Raw genomic sequence first — 24,017 nt, forward strand, 5'->3', positions numbered from 1 at the left:
ATGGCTGGCCCCTACAGCTGGTCTATCAGTAGCTTGGATATCATTATGACTTAGCTAACCTAATGTGATTAAGAGAAAGAGGGCTGATTGCATTTATAAATTGTGCGGCTTTCGAGAACTACAAACTTCTCCTCGAAACAATTACACATCTTGTAAACACTGGTATTCTTTCAGTGATGCTCCATGGCCGTACGTCACGGACTGTCACAGTCTCCAAAGAGACCAAAAGGTATTGAATAGAAGTGGTCATAAATACTCTGTGCCACGTTCCTAATGAAGAACTGTCGAAGAAGTATAAAGATATTGCTTGCAAGGTCCTCTTCCTAATGTTCTATTTTTCAGGCTCCTTCTATTTGTTGTCCTCCCCATGAGAATGTAATTTCCTTGATGGCAGGGACTATTTTTTACTTGTATTTATATCATCAGACTTTAGCTCACTGCTTGGAACATAGTGAGCCACTTATAAATGTTGACTTGACATAATATCAATAATATGCCAGAGTTTATATGGTAAAATCAAGAGATTTACCACTAATCGTGTTGTTGTTCAGTCACTCATTCGATTACGTCAGACTCTTCACGGCCCCATACGCTATACTGTCTGCAGGGGCTTTTTGGACCCTGGAGTGGTTTGCCATTTCCCTCATGGTGGATTAAGGCAAACAGAGTTTACCCAGCTATCCTTCCATTTTTCTCCCTGCTTCCATTGTTACTCTGACTCTTCATGACCCCATTTGGAGTATTCTCGGCAGATACCAGAGTGGATTGCCATTTCCTTCTCCAACCCATTTTACAGATGCAGAAACTGAGGCAGTGTTAAAAGACTAGCCCCGGGTCATTCAGCTGGTAGATATCTGAGCTGGATTTAAATTCAAGTTTTTCTGACTTCAGGTCCAGGGCTCTACCCACTGAGCCATTCACTGCTATCATAATGACATAGATCAGAAAGCACCATACTGGGCTTTTTGGGGTCGATCTACATGACATTTGGAACTTAGAGAATGAAACGAGGAACAAGATTTTTAAAATCGACTTTCTCCCTCCCTAACCAATCAGTCCCTTTTGGGCTGTAAAAAAGAAAGTCAGTCCTTTGCTAGAAAAGAAATATGTTTCTTGAAGAGTGGAACTTGTACTGGGCCGTAATCTGATTTGCTGAAGAAAACACTGAAATTGGCCTGAAGAAGATATGACTTCTCCCCAAACAGATTAGAAGCACAGGAGTGACCCTTGACCTGGTGTCTGGGAAACAAGAGCTGGGAGAGACCTCCTGAGGTCATCCTCATCCTAGGGAAGGAGCGCTCCCCAGGGGAATCTTCCAACTTCTCATACATGTCAGGATATATACTTACATTTTAACAATTTTTATTAAATTAAAGCCAGTTCCATCTTTCGAGGAACGAAACTGAAAATGATTAAGGGCATAATTGATTTTCTAATGAATGCAATTTAAGACCCTGGCGGTCTTTCTTCATGCAGACATTCCAGTGTTGTGAGATCAGTAGCATCGGGGGTAGCAGAAGTGGTCAAGGTACAACCCCACGGAGGAAGTGGAAAAAGCGGGTGAGGGCCCATCGAGGTATGGTAGCTGGGTCTCTATGTGTTCTACTAAACATCTACCGGGACTCTTGGGACCCTTCTCACTTATCCGGATGAATGATCCAGCCATCTTGCTTTTTCTGAGGAAAGAGATAAAAGAAAAGGAAGGAGGAGTCACTTGGAAAGGGCTTGAATGGATCCTTGGAAATGCATATCCCGAGAGATCCTCTCTGATCCCACTCTCCCGGAGGTGATGGGGTGAGATCACAGGTGAAAAGCTCACGACTTCAAGAACAGTGAAACAACTTTTCATTTAGAAATGATTGGAAGGCTCCAGGGGACAACAAGCCGAATATAAGTGACTGCGTAAATATGGAAGCCAGAGGAGCTACCAATAATCTCTCTGTATCCTAGACACACCGGGCATTCTGGGACCGGTCCAAGGGCCCCCTCTCAGGTAGGACATTGAAACGCACAAGAGCGTCCAGGGGAGCGTGGCCAGGAGAGCCTCTTGCATCCGGCCAGTGGAAAGAACTAGGGATGTTGGATCTGGAGAAGAGGCGACCAAATTCCGGGTCCTTGCCTTCACCTTCTGTCCATCTTTAAATCTCGAGGTTAGCCAGCGGGTTTCTCAGGCACCCTGATCTTTTTCTTCGCATATCTTTGCTTCAAGAATGTCATTTTAGATGCTCATAAATCCAACTGAATCTAATTGAATCAATGGTTGGTTTAAAGGTTTCCTGGGCACTAGATAGTATCCTTTAAGGCTAGATTTGAGGCTGGAAGATCACTGGAGGCTTTAGAGGCCATTGAGGCTAATCTTCTCCATTTAGAGATGAGGCACAGAGAGGGCAAGAGATGTGGCCAGAGTCCCACAGGTGAGAAATATTGGGGTGGGGGTCAAATCTGGGTCTTTCTGATCCCACTATGGGGGGGTTAGGGTTATATCCTACTATGGCCTGCCGCCCTGCCAAAGGGAGAGACTGCTTATGCTAAAGGAATTCCTTCGGCTGGTCATGGCAGACCAGTCTGGCCAGAAACCAACTGTTCCCTAACCATTTCCAGCCCAATCCACAGGCCAATCTTCCCTTCTACTCCACATGAAATCCAATCCGAGCCCGTGATGAGACCGGATCTCATCCTTCGCCAGGGAGTTCCTCATCTGCACTATTAGCTCTTGTGGTTTCTCATCTTAAAACTCCCCTGATGTGAGGGACCTCGCTGGAACCCCGGGGGACATAATCTCCACCAGGATCTTTCGCTGCCACATTTGGAGGGTTTGATGAGAATCAGGATGGCGAGGGGAGGCCTGGGCCCCGAGGGACACTTGGGTTCCATATGTCAAACCTCTGGACCACACATTTCCCCCGCTTAGCTAATTTTAATTTTTTTTAATTTTCCCACCATCTCAAGTGCTACCAGGCTGGAAGTGGATTGCAACGATGGCCTGAGGAAAGGTGCCCTGTGGCTAGCGAGAAAGAGACACTATCATGATTAGTGAAAAACGTGCTGGGCCAGAATCCCGCCTCTGGAGCCTATGGGGAAACGCCGATTAACTTTTCTGAGTGGTTCCCCCATCCCAGGGTGTTTGTGAGCCCCTAAAGAGGCAATCAATATAAAGAGATCTATAAAACTGAAGGGCCCCAGCTCTGAACATGAGCCCTGAACATTTCAGGAAGGGCCGTTCACTCACACAGGACAGACAGAACCCATTCTCCACCATCCACCCCCGTGGAGAGCACCATTAGTGAGAAGTGAGAAGGTAGATGAGTTCCTTCCATGGCATCCTGGGAATGCAGATTTAGAGCTGGAAAGGGCTTTGGAGGCCATATAGCCCGATCCCTTCTTTTGCATAGGATTGGTAATCATCAAAAGATAATCCAATATTCCGTACACAGTAGGTGCTTTACAGAGGTTTACTGAAAAACAATCAAAAATGAATGCTGTAAAAAATATACCAATTACGCTTGAGTCCAGAGAAAAGATGAGAAGGGAGCTCTCCAGATTTTGAAGAGGTGGGGACTCTGGGTACTGAGTGCTATGTACCATCTTGGCCCTTTTTCGATGTTTTGCTAAGTTTTGCTGGACTTTTTTGTCTCCTTTCTAAATCTTTGCTTTAAGGGCTGGCTGTCTGCGAGGGGGAGGAGATGGGTATTGAAAAAGATGGGTTCTGTCAAAATAACAGCCACCCATAAAAATGTAACTAAAGCTGTGTTGAATGAATGAATGAATGAAGAACATTGTGTTGTTACATTCTGCTTTAAGCTTACAAAGTAATCCCGAAATAACAGAAGGGTGTTTTCTGGGCTTAAAATTTTCTAGATGTCGAGATCAGGGATGCAGAGGGATGGAATCAGCCAGTCATGTATTTCTTTCGTTCCTTACCGTGGGGTGGGCACTTGTAAGAGGCTTTGGGGATGTTTTAAAAAGTGAAGCAATGCCTCCTTACGGAGAAGTGACATCCTAACAGCACATACATGCATTGTGTACATGTGTATACATACATGTGTACATACCTGTGTGGGCTTGTGTACACACACGTGTATATGTACACATGCACCAAGTGTATGGAAAGAGGGCTTATATAAAGTAGTTAAATACACGGCAGTTTGGGAGGAACTAGTTTGTCTAGGTTCCAGTTTGTCCTGGAAGTGGAGGGGATGATGGGAAGATGGCACTTCGGCTGAATCTTAGAGGGAGAGGTCCACCCTCTGTGATCCAGAAAATAGAAGTGAACACATTTCAGGAAAAGGGGCAAAGGCTCAGAGATGGGAAATGTGGGAGGATCAGCACTTCCGTGTAGAAATGGGAGTAACGGTCAGTTGGGATGGAAAAATAGGTGGGAACCAGGTCGTGTCAGGCTTCAAAACTAAATGGAAAAATTTGGATTTTGTCCTGGAGGCGACTGGAGTGGACCGAGGATGGGAAGGACATGGCCAAATCTGGTTTGAAGAAAAAAGCAGAGGGTGGAATGGACTGGGGACTTGAGGCAGGGAGACCTGAGGAGGCTGTGGCAATAATCTATGGCAGTGGTCCTCAAGCTTTTTAAATAGGGGCCAGTTCACTGTCCCTCAGACTGTGGGAGGGCCGGACTAGAGTAAAAACAAAAGCTCACACTCTGTCTCCGCCCCTCAGCCCATTTGCCATAACCCGGTGGGCCCATAAATGTCCTCAGCGGGCGCATCTGGCCGTGGGCCATAGTTTGAGAACCCCTGATCTATGGGGAGGGAGGACCTAACTAGGGTGGTAGCTATGGAAATGAAGAAGAGGGAGCAGAAAGATGTTGGGAAAGTAGAAGTGGCAAGATGTGGTCACCTACTAGGGTTGTGGGGTAATGGCAATGAAGAGCCAAGAATAATGGGAGACTGGCGGGATGATGGCATCTTTAATCAAATTAGGGAAGCATAAAAAACAAGAGGAAGACTCAGAATCTGCGTGATAACGGCGGTGAGAAGAGATTTTTGCTGCAGTTTGGAAATCTCATTTCATCTGAATGGCAACAATTAAATGCGTTCCATAATAAAGAAAGTCAAAGGTATTCAAAAGATCATCAGCTTAAGGGACTCAAAGATCCTCCACGTCCGCCTCTTAGACATGAGAAATATGGTTCTCCATGACTTGTCAGTGGCAGAGTTGGGGATCCAAGCCCCATCTTCGACCTCTAATCCAGCACACTTCCCACCGTTCCTTACATCCCCCTCCTTGAGGCCATAGGAAGATTTTTGAAAATGGGATCTATCTTCATTTTTGCCTCGTGTTCTCAGCACCAATCACAGCGCCAGGAATATAGTAAGTGTTTAATCAGTACTTAAAAGATCAGAAATCCAAAGCAGTGACCATCGGACTCCACCCTCTCATCTGACAAACCAGGAGATCGTAGCCTTAGAACCAGAAGGTGCCTTCTAGGTCATTGGTCCAGATCCCTCTTTATGGATGAGAAAATGAGAACTCAGAGGCTTAGAAGGGCAGCAGAGGCACTTCCGGACCTTCCCGCTTCTTCGGACCCATGGCTGAGGTCGTTTCCCCTGGGTTTTGCTCTTTTTTAAAACTGAATTGAAATCTGTCTCAGAAACGTTCCAGGCTCTGGCTCCGGTGCCGTGGAAGTGGAAGCCCACAATCCCCTTCCTCTCAGCCGCTGACCTGCCCCTCGTTTTATTCTCCCCAGAAATGGACTCCTCTGAGGACAGGCTCCTTCCCAGCTTTTATTCCCTGATCTCTCACCGACCAGTCGCAGCAGGGGATGATTCCCATTTGGAGTCTAAGCCAGCTGGGACATGTTCAGGAGGAAAGGCTTTCTGAGCAGGGGCATCGGAGCATGGCTCAAAGGCAGCCGTCCAGGTAGGGTACTGGGGAAAAATAATGAGACTGAGAACAGTTCACTGGGGCCTTTTTGAAGACTTCTGAATATTTCTGCAGCAATGGAGTCCAGCCTCGTTCTTACCCTGCTGCTGATCCCATGTGGCCACCGTGGGTGAGCAGATTCAGGGCTGGGAAAACCTCCATTCCTCGGCCATAAGTCACCCGGACCAAGACGCGTTTTAGACCACAGGCTCCTCATTAGAGAGATCCTGCCATGTCTTTACTTATTTTGTTCACCAGATGCAAACATCTCAGTTCTAAACATAAATATTTAACATTTTCAAAAGACAATATTTAGGCCCTTGGATGCCCTCCAGAGGTCCAGCCCCTTGTTATCACCAGCCCTGCCAACTAGTCCATCATAGAAAGAATCTCAATGATGAGAGGGGTTGGACCTACTTAATTCCCCATTTTTATTTGTTTTTTAAAAAGATAAATCTTACTGGAGAACTGGAAGGGGAGATGGAGAGAAGGATGGGTTAGGGCCTTCTTAAGGGTTGTGGGGTGGGGAAGCAAAGGGAAACACAGATGTACTTTATAATGGAAAATGTTCCTCTGTCGCTCAGCATATTAGGGATGGAATTAAAAAAATAAATTTTCCTCAGTTTCTCCATCTGGAAAATTAAAGAATTGCAATAGGTGACCCAGAAGGTCTCAATCTAAAATCCAAAATCCCCCTTTCCTGAGAAGAAGAGAAGGACGGGGTTGGAAGGGGTGAGACTGTCAGGAGCCTGAGAAGGGAAAGGGAATTAACAGATGAACAGAACCAAGGTGATTTCCTATTCTCTCCCAGGAGAGTGACTAGCATCCGGGTGGAGCAGGAGTTTACAAAGCCACCGGACTCATTCGTTATTATTGCTCTTACTACGGACATGCCGTATCCCTCTATTAAAAAGGCTTCAAACACCAGGAGGGCAAAAGCCATGTCTTATGGATGGGAATCTTATTATTATTGCCACGGCTACTATTAATTTAGGAGGCTCAGTAGATAGAGTACCAAGACTGGATTAGGAAGATAATACAAGAAAACGGCAAGCCCCTCTAGTAATCTTGCCAAGAAAACCCCATGGGTTCCCCATTTTGCATTTGGGGAAACTGAATCAGGGGGAGGATCTGTGACTAAGGCAGGAACACTACACGACTACTAAGGGTCTGGGGCTAGATTTGAATTTTGGTCTTCTTGACTCTAGGTCCAGCCTTCTGTCTAGTGGCTCCCTAGCGAATGAACAAATAGGGAAGGAATCTCGCCATCCCCTATTCATAAGTGAAAGGTCAGCCCGGTCAAGGGATCTCAAAGCCTGGACAAGGCCTCCTGGGCGGCCGGGCTCCTTCCCTAGCTGGGAGCAGCCACCCAAGACTGGGCCAAGACGGAAGGCACGCCACCGCCTGAGCAAGAGCATGCTGGTTGGCTCAAGCTATTACCCAGCCCGCTCCTAAGCTCATAAAACCTTGCGAGAGCTACCCCTCCTTTCAAAGAGCTTCTAAGAGTCCGGCGTGATGGTTTGTTTGGGGAGGAAGGGGAAATAAAACTTCAGTGACTGCTGGCCCTTCGTGAGTTTACATGTATGTGTGTACATAGACACACACACACAGGGCATTCTGAAAAGTCTGGATGTAGTTCTAAGCTATTAAAACAACATAAATATAGATGCTATATTATAAATTAAAGCTATAACAATATAAAATATATAAAATGTAAACATAATAATGTCTAAGTATAGTAAAATGATAAATACATGTGCTATGTTATAAATTAAAGATACAAAAATATAAAATATATAAATATAAAAAAGAAGCATTATGCTGTATTATAAATTAAAGGTGTAACAAAATATAAAATATAACATAAATACATAAAAAGCAACATAAATATATATGCTAGGTTATAAATTAAAGATATAATAAAATATAAATAATATATATATAAATATAAAGTGACATAAATATTTATACTTATACATTAAAGGTATAAAAATACAAAAAGTATAAAACTGCTAGATATAGCACATATTATAAAGCTATATTATGTATATGATATATTGTAATATTATAAACCCATGTTATTGAACTCATGCTAAGTGAAGTAGAACCAAGAGAACACTGTCCACAGCAACAATAGGATTAGACAATGATCAGTTCTGAGGGACGTGGTTATTTTCAGCAACGAGGTGATTTAAGCCACTTCCAACGGTCTTGTGATGGACAGAGCCCTCTGCACCCAGACTGTGGAACCTGAGAATGGATCGTAACATAGTATTCTCACTCTTTTTGTTGTTGTCGGCTTGCATTTTGTTTTCTTTTTCACTTTTTTTCCCCTTTTTGACCTAATTTTTCTTGGGCAGCGAGAGAATTGTGGGAATATATATATATATATATATATATATATATATATATATATATATATATATATATATATATATATATATAAGAATTGCACATGTTTAACATATATTGGATTAATTGCCATCTGAGGGGAAGAGGGAGAAAAAAAAATTTGGCACACAAGGTGTTTGCAAGGGTGAATGTTGAAAACTCTATGCATAAATTTTGTAAAGAAAAAGCTAAAAATAACGTTTTATTTATTATAGATATTATAAAGCTATATCATACATGAAAGCTATATATGTATTGTGCACATAAACATACAGAGAGAGAGAGAGAGAGAGAGAGAGAGAGAGAGAGAGAGAGAGAGAGAGAGAGAACGAGAACACACAGAATTCTCTGACACTTCTTCAAGCTGGTTAGATACTTGTTTTAGTAATAAGAGTAGTAATAATAGTAGTACTAGTAGTAGTAGTAGCAGCAGTAGCAGTACTCGTACTAGTAGTAATAGTAATAGTAGCAGTACTAGTAGCAGTAGTAGTAGTAGTAGCAGCAGCAGCAACAGTAGCAGTATTAGTAGTAGTAGTAATCGTAGTAGTACTAGTATTAGTAATAGTAGCAGCAGTAGCAGTACTCGTAATAGTAGCAGTACTAGTAGCAGCAGTGTAGTAATAGTAATAGTAGCAGCTGTAGCAGAACTAGTAAGTAGCAATAGTAGTAATACTAGTATTAGTATTAGTAATAGTAGCAGCTGTAGCAGAACTAGTAAGTAGCAATAGTAGTAATACTAGTATTAGTATTAGTAATAGTAACAGCAGTAGCAGTACTCGTAATAGTAGCAGTACTAGTAGCAGTAGTAGTAGTAGTAGCAGCAGCAGTAGTAGCAGTACTAGTAATAGTAATAGTAGCAGAAGTAGTAGTAATAGTAATGGTAGCAGTAGTAATAGTAGTAGTAGTAGTACTAGTACTAGCAGCAGTAGCAATAGTAATAGTAGTAGCCCATATGCATGGATAGGACTATACATAACCCTCTTTTTTGCTTGGCTGTGGTATTCCTGGGCTGCCAAGGTGCCACATCTCGCCAGCCTCCCGTTCCAAGACCAGCCATCTGTAGGAGAGTCTTGGTGAGCTCCTCTCTCCAGGACCACCTGCCAGACCAGAGAGCCAGCCACAAGCTGGAGTCTCCACCTTTATCTGCTCAAGGCCCAGGTTCAGAGATGAAGCAGGACATATTGGCTCCCTACCCATTTAACACTAGAAGCTCGGAAGCAGAGATTAAGAATGAAGCATCAGAAGCAGCCCCACAGAAGGGCATGGGAGACAAAAGGAACCCACCCCGGCACCCACGTCTCTTGCTGGCCCCTGGGAGTCGCTGACGGGTTGTCGGTCTAAGTCGGTGGGGTTCGTAGGGCGGGACAGAATGTCTGCTCAGAAAAGGTAGAGCTTTCGGGCATAAGGACACCGAGCAGGAATGCTCCTGGGCCTGCGGCGCATCCCAGATCACTCCTAACACAGCTCACCAGGACCCTGACTGGTCCACGAGGTGCTCATTCAGTTCCCCAGTGAGACTGGGGGCTCCATACTGAGGACCTGGATAACGGGGCATGAGAGGGAGAACGAGTCCTTCTTTTGCCAAGTGATTCAATGACACCTTAGTGTCAACTTGACAAAAGAAGGTGATCTGGGTTTCCATTATCGGGAGCTCGCAGCCCAACAGGAGGCCCCATGTTCAGTTCTGGGAGCCCCAGTTTAAGAAGAGATGATAAACTGGAGCCTTCGGAAGGAAGGCGATGAGGGCCTTGGGAGAATTCACAGCCATCCATGTTTGCATTGTCTTAAGGGGATGAGAATGGGTGACCCAGAGCAGAGATGCTACTCAAAGAAAAGGATGGATTCAGGTTCCACCCTCAGGGTTGTCGGGCTGATTGGGCCTCCGTGAACCCCAAGAGTGCAGCTAGAAGCAGTGGATGGAGGTCACAGGGACAGCACTTTGTTCAATAGGAGAATGACAAAGACTTGTCCAGAAATGGAAACCAATCCTAACGCCCATTGGCGAGTCCCTTATGAACGTCTTCAGAGGCGGCATCTTGCCGGACTTGTCATTGTGCTCACGCTCCTGTCCCAGCACGTGCTGGGTCGGGGGATCTCTGGAAGCCCCTCCCTTCTGAAATGGGGATCCAAACCCAGGATCCCACCCTCCAGGACTTGTGAGTAGAGCCAAAGTCACATGGGCAAGAGCACTGTCACTTAGGCGAGTTTTGATGAAAAGGCGGCTGAGTTATAATGGGATTCTTGACCCCTTCCTCCCCTCTGCTTGGCAGAGAGCTTGGTAAATGCTGCACGAGGGCATCATCAGTGACAGCTGAAAGCTAGATGGCCTGCATCTGTGGTGCCCTTTGGCATGTGGCCACTTAGAAAAGCAATCCTGTGCGGTCAATCCAATTACTGCAGAACACCGAAATGCCACATCTGACGTGGGTCAAAAATGCGCATTAACATTTCCTTCTGAGGGTCAGGCAGAGAGAAATGAAAAGGGGCCGGCCACGTACTGCCAGGAAATGGAAACGCTGACTCCCTCTGTGTGCCAGTGAGTCAAAGATCAGCTGGGATTTCGAGGTCGTCTTAGGACTCGGGTATCTCTAGGTTCATTAGCAGGCTTTCCCAAGCAAACGAGCAAACTCCTCAGTCTGGGAAGCGCTGGATGCATCATCCAAGTGATGCAAGAAGTCGAGGAAATGGTATTTTAGAGAGAAAGCATCTCAAAGCTCCCTGCGGCAGTGAGACCTTATTATGTCGAAGGTCAGTGACCCACAGAAAACAGCAACCGTCACACAGGACCAGAGATTTGGAGCTAGAAGCGCCATCTGAGACTCAACTGGTCTGGCTGGGGAAACTGAGACGCAGGAAAGTGCCCGCGTCCTCGGAGTCCCCCGTCAGTACCGTTTCTGCTATTCCCCGCTGCCCCTCATAAGGAAGAAGAAACAGAATTTTCTGATTTGGATGCACATTATTTTTATTTCCAGATAAAAATAAGTATAAAATGTTCCATTCATGCATTTTGAAATTAAGAACAGTGAGCTTAAAAATAAATTTAACAAATAATAGACCCACATATTTCAGTTCTATATCATAGCCTGGGAAAGAGAGGAGAGGGAGGGGTTAGAACTGGACAATCACATAGCCCACGTGAATGGGACAGTCGTTCATTCATTCAACAAACATCGATTATAGATCTACTCTGCTTCTTCCACTGAGGAGATGCAAAGACTCCATGAGTTGGGGCCTTGTGGAACTAATGTAAGGAGCAGGACAGACACATAAATGGCTACAGTAAAAAATGATGCGAGATAAACAGAGGAATCGGGCAAAGGTATTGTGTACGGACGGAATGGGCCAGGGGATCATTACTGACCGGGGCTGGGGGTTCTGGAGTCGGGCTTTGGAGGACAGACAGCACTCTGACAGATGGCAGGAGGAGCTAAGTGGTAACTGTGATGTCTGCCTGGACCCTGATGGGTCCCAATGCCAGCTCGGGCGGGGCGATGAGTCCGCCTCCCCAGCACCAGGCAGTGTCTGGCCCACAGTGGGCACTCAGAAAATACTTGTGATTGTTGGGCTGATCGGCTGATAAAAGCAGTGTAAAATGAGGGCAGGGCAGATTCCAAAGTCGGCGAGACGAAATCCACAGCTCCAGGCTGGAAAAGAGGGCCTGACTTGGGAGGAAGGGGCAGGAGGCAGGGTGGTTAAGTGGATCCTTTGCCCAAGGACCAGGGGGGACAGTATCACCATGCACCCCTTCAGTTTAAGGAAGCGTGCATGAGGGCTGCAAAGATAGAGAAGTACTATGTTGTGGAAGGCCTTGAATGCTGTGCTAAGGAGTCTAAGCTCTTTTTGGTAACTGTGGAGCAGAAGGAAAACATAAATGGGGAGAGAGGCAGAGAAAGAGGCAGAGAGAGGCAGAGAGAGGCAGAGAGAGAGAGAGAGAGAGAGAGAGAGAGAGAGAGAGAGAGAGAGAGAGAGAGAGAGAGAGAGAGAGAGAGAGAGAGAGAGAGAGAGAAGACAGAGAGAGAGAGAGAGAGAGAGAGAGAGAGAGAGAGAGAGAGAAGACAGAGAGAGAAGACAGAGAGAGAGAGAGAGAGAGAGAGAGAGAGAGAGAGAGAGAGAGAGAGAGAGAGAGAGAGAGAGAGATTAAGTTGGGAAAAGGAGGAATGGGTAGAAATTGGGGCTGCTGAGAAAAGGGACGCATATAGAAGTGTACATAGAAGCATCACATCCAGAAGGATAGACAGACACCCTCAGAAAGTCAAGGGGAAGAGGTACAAGAAAGAGACACAAAGGGCAGAGGGGGATGAAGTTTGCATAGAGATATACACCTGAGAAAGAGACAGAGGCCCCTCCACAGGAAACAGGACAGGTCTTTGACATCCCATCCCCGCCGTGGCTTCGCCAAGCCAGGCTCTATTTTTGCCACATGAAGCAAAACGGGCCATCGCCTTTGGGTCCGTGCATCATGGGCTGGATGCGATTAAAGCCGACGAGGGCTGGAGCTGTCCCACTTCGGGCCGTGTTTTTAATTGTAGATGTTTATTTTTTTTAAATAATTTTTGCTTCTTTCAAAGAAGCCCAATGGTAATAACAAATGGTTAATAGAGTCGGTTCTGGTTTTCAATTCCTTAGGAAAAAAAAGATCAACATGAACTTTTTACTGGATCTTTTTATATACTCCCCTCCCCAAAGTGTGGGGTTTCTGGGGGTTCGAGACTAGTGTAAACATGTCTACTCAGGAGTAAATTGGCTTTGAACATGTCACTTCAACCCCAAAGAGTTGGCAGGAAAGTTCCCTGGTTCCTGAATCCATTAAAGTTTAATTATAAAGTGTGAGTCCCTGTTATAAATGGGGGCCCTGGAAAAAGTGGACTGGCTTTCCACACCTTGAAAACATGTCAAGCTCGTTTCTCAGAATAGCACAAAACTTACCTCTCTCAAGGAGAGGTGAGTGCATTAAACCAGGGAGAGATCTGAGGTTGTGTTTGTGTGTTTTTAAAGAATTCTTTTAAGATCGTAGGAGGGATCGGAGAGGTCGCAGGATTCTTTCCCTTTTACAGGAGAAAGTTGGAGAGACGTCAGCTGCACAAGCCTTGGATGATAAATAAAATCCATGCCATTGTAGCTTTAGTAAACAGTGCTTCCTTTTCTGGATGAGCTCACTACCAACAACTGGGAGCCTTGGGGCCGGAGCGTTCGGCAGTGAAGCACTTGTCCCACGTGCTCCCCTGCGGCTCCAGCACGCGGAGGCGAGGGCAGGGCTTCTTCCGAGAGTTCCACCGGACCCACATACAACAGGAAGCCCGCTCTAAGGTCGGTGTCCTCCCTCCTGCTGCTGGCCAAAGTCCCCTTTGCGGAGGCGAGGAGGCTCCAAGCCTGAGGTCTCCCCAAAGCTGCTCCTGCACGTGGTACACGGACAACATCTGGTCAGCGTGAGGAGGCTCAGCTCCTGCCCAACTGGAGGCTCCAGTTTGATTACTCCAGAACTGTGGCAGGGAGAGAAGATTCTAAAAAAGAAAGGAGAGGAAAGAGCATTGAAAATTAAGAGATGACGCAGGACGGTCACTTCAGCTGCAGAAGCAAGAGTCCAACGCTTCAGTGACTTGGGTCTCCATCGGGGGTCTTGACGTTTTTATTCAATCTGCATTTTGATTTCTGGGTTTTTATTCAATCTACATTTTGATTTCTGTGTTTCAATGTACTCTGTCTCCTTTGTGAGTCTGTTTTTTCTTAAGGCCTTATCTTGAGAAGAGGTCTGTCCATGGGCTTCACCAGAGTAGCTGCCCAAGGGGTCATAGTACAAAAAAGGGTCAGGACCTCTGATCCAGATGGAGAGACCAGTGAAGGAGCCGGGGTCATCCAGCTGGGTACACGGGGACAAATGCTCAGCATCAGGGCTGCTGGGGGATGGAGATGGGCTGCAGTGGGTAAAGGGTTTTCCTCCTCTTACCTGGCTCGAGGGTCTGGGCAGCTGGGGAACTGGGCCTGGGGAACAGGGCACTCGGGTCCTGCTTGATCGCTTTCTCCTCCAGGTCTACCTCTGGAACGGTAGAACAACCACCTGGGTGAATGAGAAGAACAGAGCTTGAGCAGGGGCCGTGGTGAGGGCTCGGCTGGGACAGCAAAGGTGCCTGACGACACCAAGGGAGGATCCAGCTCTCCCCCTCCCGCTGCCCACCATGGGAAGCTCTGACACACAGACCAGAGTCGCCATCGCACGAGGTCCCAGGATGGATCTCCCCATGTGGACTAGGGGACCCGCCACCAGAATGAATCGGATCCAGTGTGAGCACAGAACCCCCCTGCAGCAGCATCTGCCGGTGGCCTCCAGAGGGGACCACGGTAGCGTCTTCCTGTCACTGGTTTTTTGTCTAAGTTCCATAACTTATGTGCACAGAGCAGCAAGCCAGAGTACTGCAAAGCCAGAGAGGTCCACTCAGAGATAAGTGCAATCTCTTATCTCTTTTTTGGGATTGGCAAGCACTCCTAAAGGTCCTAGGGGTTTACTTGCAAAATAAAATAAAAGCCCAAAAGGTGGGAGAATTTTTGAATTTCATCTACAAGCTGACTATGCAACCATCTGCTATATCTGGTGGACATGAGGCAATATCTCAAGATTTTAGGATCCAGAGCTAGCAGGGGCCTCAGCGAACGTTTTGTCCGGCTGCCTTTGAACAGGAACTCAAACTAGCCCATGCTTAAGCCAGTGGTCACTGAGCTCCTGCCGGAAGATTTCCCGAGATGAAAAAATCCACGGCAGCTCCAAAAGCCCATTCCTCCCAGCGACAGTTCTTAGTCTTAAGGAATTTTTCTGAAATTAAGCCGAAATGGAGCTTTTGGTAGCTTTGGGGTCGAACCCATGGCCCCCCAGTTCTGCTTACTGGACCTAAATAGAACAAAATTAACGCTTCTTTCCTGGTGTTACTGGCTACTTAAAACTCCATTTAACTAAGTTTCTTCTTAATTTCTTAGAGAATTTAATTTCTTATTTTAGTTAAAGATCTTTAAAAAAAATTTTTTAATGGAGTTAGGGAAATCAAAGTGAGGAAACACTCTTCACCAATTCAGTTCCAGATCTGCTCTGTTCTCGCGATCTTTGAGAGTTGGCTGGGGTACTTAAATGACTTGTCCAAGGTTACAGAGATGTCAGGGATGGTACCGTATTTGAGACCAGGTCTTCTAGATGCTGAGTCTGGTTCTACATACACGATCCTCCAATTTCATCTCAGAAAAAATGTCTACCAGATCACGTTTCTTTCATGTGCATGATATCCTCTCTTTAATCAGAATGTTCTGATTAGCTAGGGGTATGTTCTGATCCAACAGAAAGATTCCTGACCAACTTTTCTTTCTTTCTTGTTGCTTAGAAATCAGAGGAGATTCTAAAGTGCTCAGTGATAATTTGGCCTTTCTTAATGCTTGAAAAAATAAATGAAATGAAATATAAAATTTTAAATTAAAATTTTAAAATTTAATTAAAAATTTAAAATAATAAAAAAATAGAAAAATTTAGTGTTTTAAGTTCTGAGGATAATATGGTGTAAAAGGAGGAGTGCATTCACTAGAAAGAAGCTGGTGTTCCTTTTCTCAGCTTTGGTGTTGGGAACTTCTGCTATTTCCTTGTAAAATGAGCTGGTGAAAATGTCTGGGCCCCAACATTTGGGGAATAAGCAAATGATCTACGGCACCAGATTGTAATGGAATATTCTGACACCACAAGGAACAATGAGCGTGAGGCCGCAAGGATGGATGGGAAGACTTGTTCATACTGGCCCAGAGGGAGGAAAACAGAAGTGAAGTACCAATGGACACAACAGCTTTAAACAAAGACAAAACCATGAGGCAAAGGAACTCAGGCCAGAGACGATGGCCGGTTTTGGTTCCAAGTGACTAAGATCAACACAATTTCTTATTCTGTTAGGAAATGGTAACCATCAGCCTTGTCCACTGCAAGCACAAGGTTAGCTCATTTTATTTCGCTTTTTTGAAAAAATAAATAAATTTAACAGGAAAGTACTAAGGGGTGTGAAGGTATTAAAAAGGAAGCAAATAGGATTATTGCATAAAAACAAGATGGATCAATTAAAAAAAGCCCTGCCCTAAATTGAGTAGAACTGATCTATGCTGGAGTCTGCTTGGCAAAGAGCAATAGAGATGTCAGTCTTGGAGGTTGGCTTGTTGAACAGTTCCTGATGAAAGAACCACCTCGGAATCCTAATACAATTATTACACTCTCGGATTCGCCACCAGTGCCACGGACAAGATGAATGTTTTCCAAGGAGCTCTTTGGCCAAATAATTCGTATCAATACCCTAGATACCCATAATGCATTTTAAGGAGACATACAATGAATAAAAAGCGAGAGGTAAAGTTGCTTTTTAGTTAGTCCCCCATTTTTACATTTCCGCCCTCCTAACCGAAGATGTTGATCCTGGACTAAAACCAGAAAAAAAGAAAAGCACTTGTTGTCCTAATTGAGGTCTTAAGCAACTACAGCTGCAGGTAAGCGCCAATGCTGTTTTCAATGATGCATCCAAGCCAATGGGCCTCTATAGGAAAAGAACTGACACCTTCTAAGTTAGAGGTCAAACACTCAGTACTTTCCAAATCCAAAACGATCCTGGCCCCCTCTCAAGCACAGTTTCACAATATTAATCCAAACATCATAGTATTTCTTTCCCTAATAAAACTCCCAAAGAATGATTTTTAGGCTCTAACAATGTGCTATAAAATCTCTGGGTAACAGAAAACCAAGAGGTCAGTCTCTCCAACAGGTAAGCTGGCAACAGAAAGCAGGGCAAATTTAAAAAATAAAATGTCACAAAATATTAAAATGGGAAAGGAAGCTCTCCAGTCCATCTGTGTGAAATCAGCATGAGACGATCAATCAACTTAGCACCTGCTATGTGCCAGGGACTGTGCCCTGAGGATGCAAAAAGAGACCAAATCAGTCTGTGGCTCCAGGGGGCTCACAATCTAGTGCCAGCAGCGATGGGTCCCTGCCCTACAGAATCACAGACTATCGGATGGAAAGGGACCTCAATGGCCACCGAATACAGTAGGAATCTGGACAAGAGTTCCAACGACGACATATCAATAAGTGGTCACCCAGCCTCTGCTTAAAGACGTCCAGGGAAGAAGAGGTCCTGGCAGAATTCTTGACGTTGGCGATGTCATTTTGGGGTAGCTCTAGTTATTGGGAAATTTGTTCTCTTGTGGAAGCTAAATCTGCCCCTTTCAGGCTGGAGTCACTTTAAATTTAAAGTCTGCCCATGATGCCCTGTTTGCTTCCATGTCCTTACAAAGGGGATCGTAACAGCCCCTACTTCCTAGGGCTATTGTGGGAATCAAATAAGAAAATGCTTGTAAAGCCCCCAGCACAGTGCCCGGTACAGAGTGGGTCCAAAGATGAGGAGGGCTGGAGCACATAAGCAATGGCAGGAGGGAAGTTGACCATACAGGAGAGGACATGATCTGAGACAGAGTCCCGAATACCGATTTCACCAAATCCTGCGGTATCTGTTAGGATGTCTCCTGTCTGCGTTCCTCCATCCGTCAGGGCAGTGCTTCTGGAGCTGGATTAAGTCTGGGTGTGACCATAGAAGCACGGTGCTCTGGAGGGAGCAGCGTCAGGGTAGATGGCCAGGAAGGAAAGAAGGGGGGAAGAATGGCCTGAGACTTGGGGTCTGCCAGCTCTGGGGGGCCAGGTAGGTTAGCACTGCTAACCCGACTGCAGATCTGCTGCTCAGTGGAGAGTCCATTGTTCAGGACCTTCAAAGACGGAACGGGTAGAACAGACTTCAAAGGCCAAGGCACAGAACTCACTTTGAGCCCTTGGGTTGTCCTAACCCAGCTGCAAAGGAAGTCTTGCACTTGACAGCGGACCTCCATCCCAACAAGCCTCTAGGAGAACAAGCCCACCTGTCACATGTCAGACCAAGGTTTTCCTTGAGCCAATCTGAGCCTTCCAATGAGGACATCAGCCCTCTACAAATGCTCCAGGAAGCCCTCCTGACCTTACTCTGCCCGTGACCCCAGCCCAGGATGCTCCCTGCTCCCCTTCTAGAGAATGGGAAAGCATTTTTCCTTTAGTTCATGGTTTTCTACCTAAGCAGCTGCTGTTCTCCCCCTTGTCCTGGCTCCTCTAAAGTCCCAATGCCATCCTTTGTGTTCTCAGCCCACTAAGAAGATCTTAATTTTTCTAGCAGGGCAATTCCTCCCCAGCTACCTGCCCTTGCTTCCATATTCAGTGTGGGTCTGCAAAGGATAATTATAGAGGTACGCTATAAACGTCTACCTGGCAGAGAGGATTTCCGCTGAACGCTGCCAAAAATTCAGGTACAAGTCTTGTTGCTCCAGTGAAAACATCATAAACAGACACTATATTGAGGAAATAAGTAAGCCCAACCTATAATTGTGGTCATCAACCATCTCTCCTGACAAATAAGCCCAATAAAGGTGAGATTCCAACATATTAGTTGCCTGTTTATTGAAAAGGGATTTCCTCGGCAGTCCACGTAAAACATTAAGTGCCGATTTATTCCTCTCCTAGACAGTATGACGGGAAAGTAGAGCTGCTTAAAAATATATTTAACATTTACTGATTACCATGGGCGGCAGCAGCAAAAAAAAAAAAAAAAAAAAAAAAAAAAAAAAAAAAAGAAATGGAATCTCCTTCAATGGGGGCTTTTAAGATCTAGACAAAGGGGATTGATATAAAAGAGAAAAGAAGAAATATTCATCCAGGAAAGAAAGAGGAAATAGGCCTAAGTCTGAATTCAATTCAATGAACTGAACGGGAAGTTGAACATAAAGTTCCTACTGTGTGCTCATGATGTTTCCAAATTAATGGGGATGGCGTGGGCTGAGGGAAAACACATGAAGAGTCATGATAAAAAAGGGACAGTAAAATAAATGTCAAAGAGATGACCAGCATTGAGCTACGGGAAACTGAGAAAGAATATTTCTTCTGTCTGGAAGGAACTAAACACGAGCCTAGAAGGAAAGGAAGGATTTGGGCAAATGGAGAAAGGGAAGAGAGGAACAAGAGTCCTTCCTGTCCCAGGGAGAAGAGACAGAGCCATGGGAGAGGACAGGATGAGAAGAGGGAACAGAGAGTGGCCCGATTTTTTCTTTTTCTAGAATACCGAACACATAAAAGGGAATAATATAAGCTAAGGCCAGACAAGCCGGGTGGAGCCAGACTGTGGAGGGCCACAGGCAGGGGCTTTTTTCTGTAGGCAAAGGAAAGCCTTTGGATTTTTATTACCAGCTGTAAGAAGTAGTTTGCTGAGAAGCAATGATTCTTGAATGATTTCAACACTTCTTAAGGCATTTCTTTTTTTAACAAGTAAGTTTTTAAAAACAATTTTATTTTTACATCATCTATATTTCTTGACATAGCCTTCCCTTATATCTCCCCATTAAAATAAGCTATTCCTTATAATAAAGAAAAAAAGAAAGAAAAATCTTGACTAGCCAAGTAATCTGCAAGCAGTACTGTACATCCATAGCCCATCGCTTTTTCAAGAGAGTGGGAAGAAGGTGCCTTTTCCCATTGCTCCTTTGGGAGCATCGTGGTGGTTGGTCTTTCTGTTGTAATCCTTGCACACAAAACCACCTTTCAGACACCTCAAACTCCATGGATGCCCAGTAACATCTGAAACTCAGAAGGTCCAAAACAGAACTCATCGGTTTTCCCCTAAACCCTTCTTCCTACTATAGGAAGTCCCTCGGGTCCTCAACTAGGACACATCTTAGACTCTCCACTCCCTCCCTTCTACCCCACCGAGCCAATCTTTGGCCAAAGCCTGTGGATTGCACCTTCTTTAATACCTTCTTTCCTCGACACTCATCCATGCCCATCACTTTACACCTGGATTATTGCACAGCTACTGGTGGGTCTGCTGCCTCCAGTCTGCTTCACTCAGGCACTAAAGTGATTTTCCTGAAATGCAGATATGACCATGGGACACACACCCTCCCACTCAATAACCTCCAGTGGCTCCCTCTTCCCTCCAGGATCAAATGCAAAGTGCTGCATTTTTGTCATGACTTGGTCCACACGGACTTTTCTGGTCTTCTTACACCTCATTCTCCTTCCATACTCTGTTCCAGTGACACTAGCCTTCTCTGTGTTCCATGAACAAGCCCCTCCATCTCCTGGCTCAGGGCTTTCTTTCTGGCTCTCCTTCCTCCCCTCCGACTAATGACCTCCCTGCTTCCCTTTAACAGCATCTAAAATCCCACCTTCTACAGGAAGCCTCCCCTAAACCCTCTTAAATCCCTGCTACTTATTTCCCATTTATCCTGTACGTACTTGCTCCTAATAAATTTATTTAAATGCTTTCTTATCCATTCAAGTGTAAGTTCCTTGAGGTTAAGAGACTGTCTTTTGCTTCTTTTTGTGTCCCTGGTATTTTGTACAGTGCCTGGCATAGAGCTGGTGCTTAATAAATAATAAAGCTTAATAAAGCACAGCGCCCGCTCCCATTAAAAGATCAGAACAATTTTCCCTCCCCAAGAGGCAGCCTGGTAGGCTGGGCAAAAAACTGGATTCAGAGTCAGAAAATTCAGGTTTGAACCCCCGTTCCACCACCTGGCCCTTGGATCCAGCACCCGTACCTTCAAAATGGAGGAGCTGGACTAAACGACTTCTAGAATTAGGTCCAGTTCCAAATCTGGGAAACCCATGACTCCGAATATTGTCCCCATTGGGCAGATGATGAAACTGAGGGGAGAAGAATGAATGGTTTGCCTGTGGTCACAGGGGACAAAGCGGCACAGTTGAGATTCAAATCCAGACTCCAGATATGGCCCTCTCACTCTTCAAAGCCCAATCTCCCCACTCCAAGTCATACCTCCTGCTGCCCCCCAATATTAGTTATTATATTACCCATTACCTATAAGTAATACCTTTATAGGTTTTATATTATTTATTATATTATTATTTTATTTATTTATTTTATATTATTTATTATATTATATTATTATATAATATATATTATTATAAATAACATATTACCTTTGTAATATGTTATTTATTTCTTTGCCATTTATTATTTATATTAGTTATTATTCATAATAGTTATATCAATATATCAGTATATATTATTTATATCATATCTGTTATCACTAAAAAGTTGTCACTTCTATCATTTTATTATGCTAATTATTCTTTCATTATTTATTACTTATTTTAGTTATTAATTTTATTACCATGTAATATGCTAGTTATTATTTATATCAGCAGATGCCAAATATGTGACTGTGACTATGAATAGTTTATTTTCAGAGCACTGGAACAAGTGACCCTGTAGCTAATTTAAGGACCACATCCCAAGTTTTGCAGGGTGTCGGGATCCTAGACTATTATGTATATTATTTACTACTTATTTTAGCTATTTATTTAGCTATTATTTAGCTATTGCTTTTATTACCCATGTAATATGCTAGTTATTACCTATGTCAGCAGACATGTGACTGTGACTAGTCCATTTTCAGAGCACCTGACACTATAGCTAGTTTGAAGACCACGCCCCTCGTCTTACAAGATGTTGGGTCCCACACAAGCACATCTGTTTGCGAGACTGCTACAAGGTAGTTTAATCTTCTACCCGACGAGAAATAGCATGACACAGGGGCGAGGGTATCGGTTTGGAATTAGAAAGATCGGGTCCAAATCCCACCTCAGAGACGCATTCGCTGTGTGACTCTACCTAAGGAATTCCCCTTCTCTGGGTCCTCATCTGCCAGATGGAAGGGAGAGGGCACAGAGAAGGGCTGGCGGCCTCCGGGTCCCTTCTGCCAGTAGTTTGATGCCCACCCCATAAAACTGGCACTGGGCTCAGTACAAAGGATTAAGGAACTGTAGCAGAGTATAACTGTCTTTGTCTCCTGGACATTCCAGGAAGCTGTACCGTGCAGGGGAATTAGACCTCCTTACACAAAGTAAGAGCAGCATATAAATCTGACAGATTGGAATGGGTCCAGTTTCAGAATTTCTCCAGATGTCAGTCTGTAAACAGGGATTCATAAAGTGAATTCCCCATTAGCTGTTGGCAAGAGCAAGAGCAAGAATATGCTGCTGCCCGATGACCCCCACCCTGGGCGCCCGGATCCTGGGCTGCTCCAGCCGAAACCGAGCCGGGGGCGGAGAAGCTCGGCTTAGCACAAGCATCCTAGGAGGGTGAAAACACCTTCAAGTGGCTGCCGAGCTCTCCCATCGCCGCTCCCCAGGGAGAAATGAGAATTTGCTCATTTGTAGTACATCTGTTTGGGGAACACATTTGGTTCCTAATCTGGAGAATTTGGAAAGACACACACCCACAAAGAATATAAACAGTATTTAAAGGGGGAGAAAAGGTACCGACTGCTTTGTTCCAGTCTCCAAACACAATGTTTTTACACATGTTAACAAGACTATTAAAAGTCCCAAACAGGAATACAAAAGGAGTCTTCAATTAGTGTCTGAAAATGAGGAAGGAGGGAAGGTTAATATTTACTTTTCCTGGCCTGCTGATCAAACACGAAGGTACTTGGCAATGACATGGCTGATCTTTCTTCGGCTTAGTCTTCTACAGAGTGATAAGAACCGTGTTTAACCAGGACAAAAACACTCTCTCTTTTTGGATTTAAGCTTCCAATTTGCCCCTAAGCCCTGGGATACAGAAATCTGAGGGAGAGGAAAAGCTCCACTCCATGATCCCGCCATTTTCACATGCCTTCTGATCCTTGCTCCTTTTCCACAAGTACAAACATAAAAGAAGAAATAGGACGGACGAGGGAAGAGGTGTCCTGTCGAGTCAGCAAGTGTGTATTTGGCCCTCACTATATGCCGGCCACCGGTGTGGAAGCAAAGTGAAAACAAGGTCTCACATCTCAGTCAGAAAAAAAGGCTAATAGGAATAATTACAATAATAGAGTGCTAATGCTAATTATCAGATGATGAGCTTTCGGCCTGACGTTTTCACTCAATGACCTAAATTAATGATTTTTGTCTACCTGAGCCACATTTCCCAGAAGAAACGGTACCAGAACAGCAACTGGTCCTGGGAAGGTCTCAATCCAAACTCACAAGAATGACTGTAGCCCCGAGCACAGACTTTTATTTGGCCTGGCTATAGCACGATGAGAGATGGAGTAGTCTCTAGAGCAAAACCATTGCATCAATGATGACGGCTTCCCAAAAGATGTTGCAACGTTTCTTCCACTTGAGAGTGGTCCGCAGCCGGGGCCAAAGTCAGAGCCCAGACTGAGTTGGGCTGTTTTCAGAAATTATATGGAATGGGTGCCGGCCGCCAAAGCCTCGGCTCGGCCAAGTTGCTCTGGGAACAAACGGGTCACAAGAAGGAGAAAAGGGACATTGTGACGGGGATTCTTTGTTATCTTCTTATTTTTTAATGCAATAAGGAAACGGAATAAAACCTTGGGCACCATGCCAAAGTGGTTCTGCAAATATAAAGATCTGCTGTTTCAGGGGCTGCCTGAGGAATAATGTCATTTAAAGTCAAATTCCAGACAAGGAAAATGACTCTGGAGGAACCAGAACAAGTCTGTGTAGCCGGACCCAAGGAGCTGACCAATCAGAAACACAATCACAGACACTGTAGCCGAACAGACAAAATGGACAGGCTTCTGTAAATCACTAGCAAAATTGTGAACCATGAGGCTCCAAAGGTATTAAAACAGCTTCTTAAAACACAGTCCTCATTTCTACAAAAGAGGCTGAGGAACAAGGAGGATTCTGACTCCTG

General features: G+C 44.9%; 1 protein-coding gene across 2 annotated transcripts in view; it reads right to left on the reverse strand.

The window, feature by feature from the left end:
- Nucleotides 1-11,212: 11,212 nt before the first annotated feature.
- Nucleotides 11,213-24,017, reverse strand: part of BBS9 (Bardet-Biedl syndrome 9) — a 300,830-nt gene continuing 288,025 nt past the window's right edge. Inside the window, exons 21-22 of one of the 2 annotated variants that reach the window (XM_074284314.1) lie at nucleotides 14,213-14,323; nucleotides 11,213-13,769 (exon numbers count right to left, since the gene is read on the reverse strand). In XM_074284314.1, the coding sequence (XP_074140415.1) occupies nucleotides 13,738-13,769; nucleotides 14,213-14,323 (143 nt within the window). In that variant the 3' untranslated portion in view covers nucleotides 11,213-13,737. The remainder of the gene's footprint in view (nucleotides 13,770-14,212; nucleotides 14,324-24,017) is intronic. The other variant, XM_074284313.1, reaches the window with a different exon arrangement.

This window comes from Sminthopsis crassicaudata, chromosome 1 (assembly GCF_048593235.1).
Source record: "Sminthopsis crassicaudata isolate SCR6 chromosome 1, ASM4859323v1, whole genome shotgun sequence".
NCBI lineage: Eukaryota > Metazoa > Chordata > Mammalia > Dasyuromorphia > Dasyuridae > Sminthopsis > Sminthopsis crassicaudata.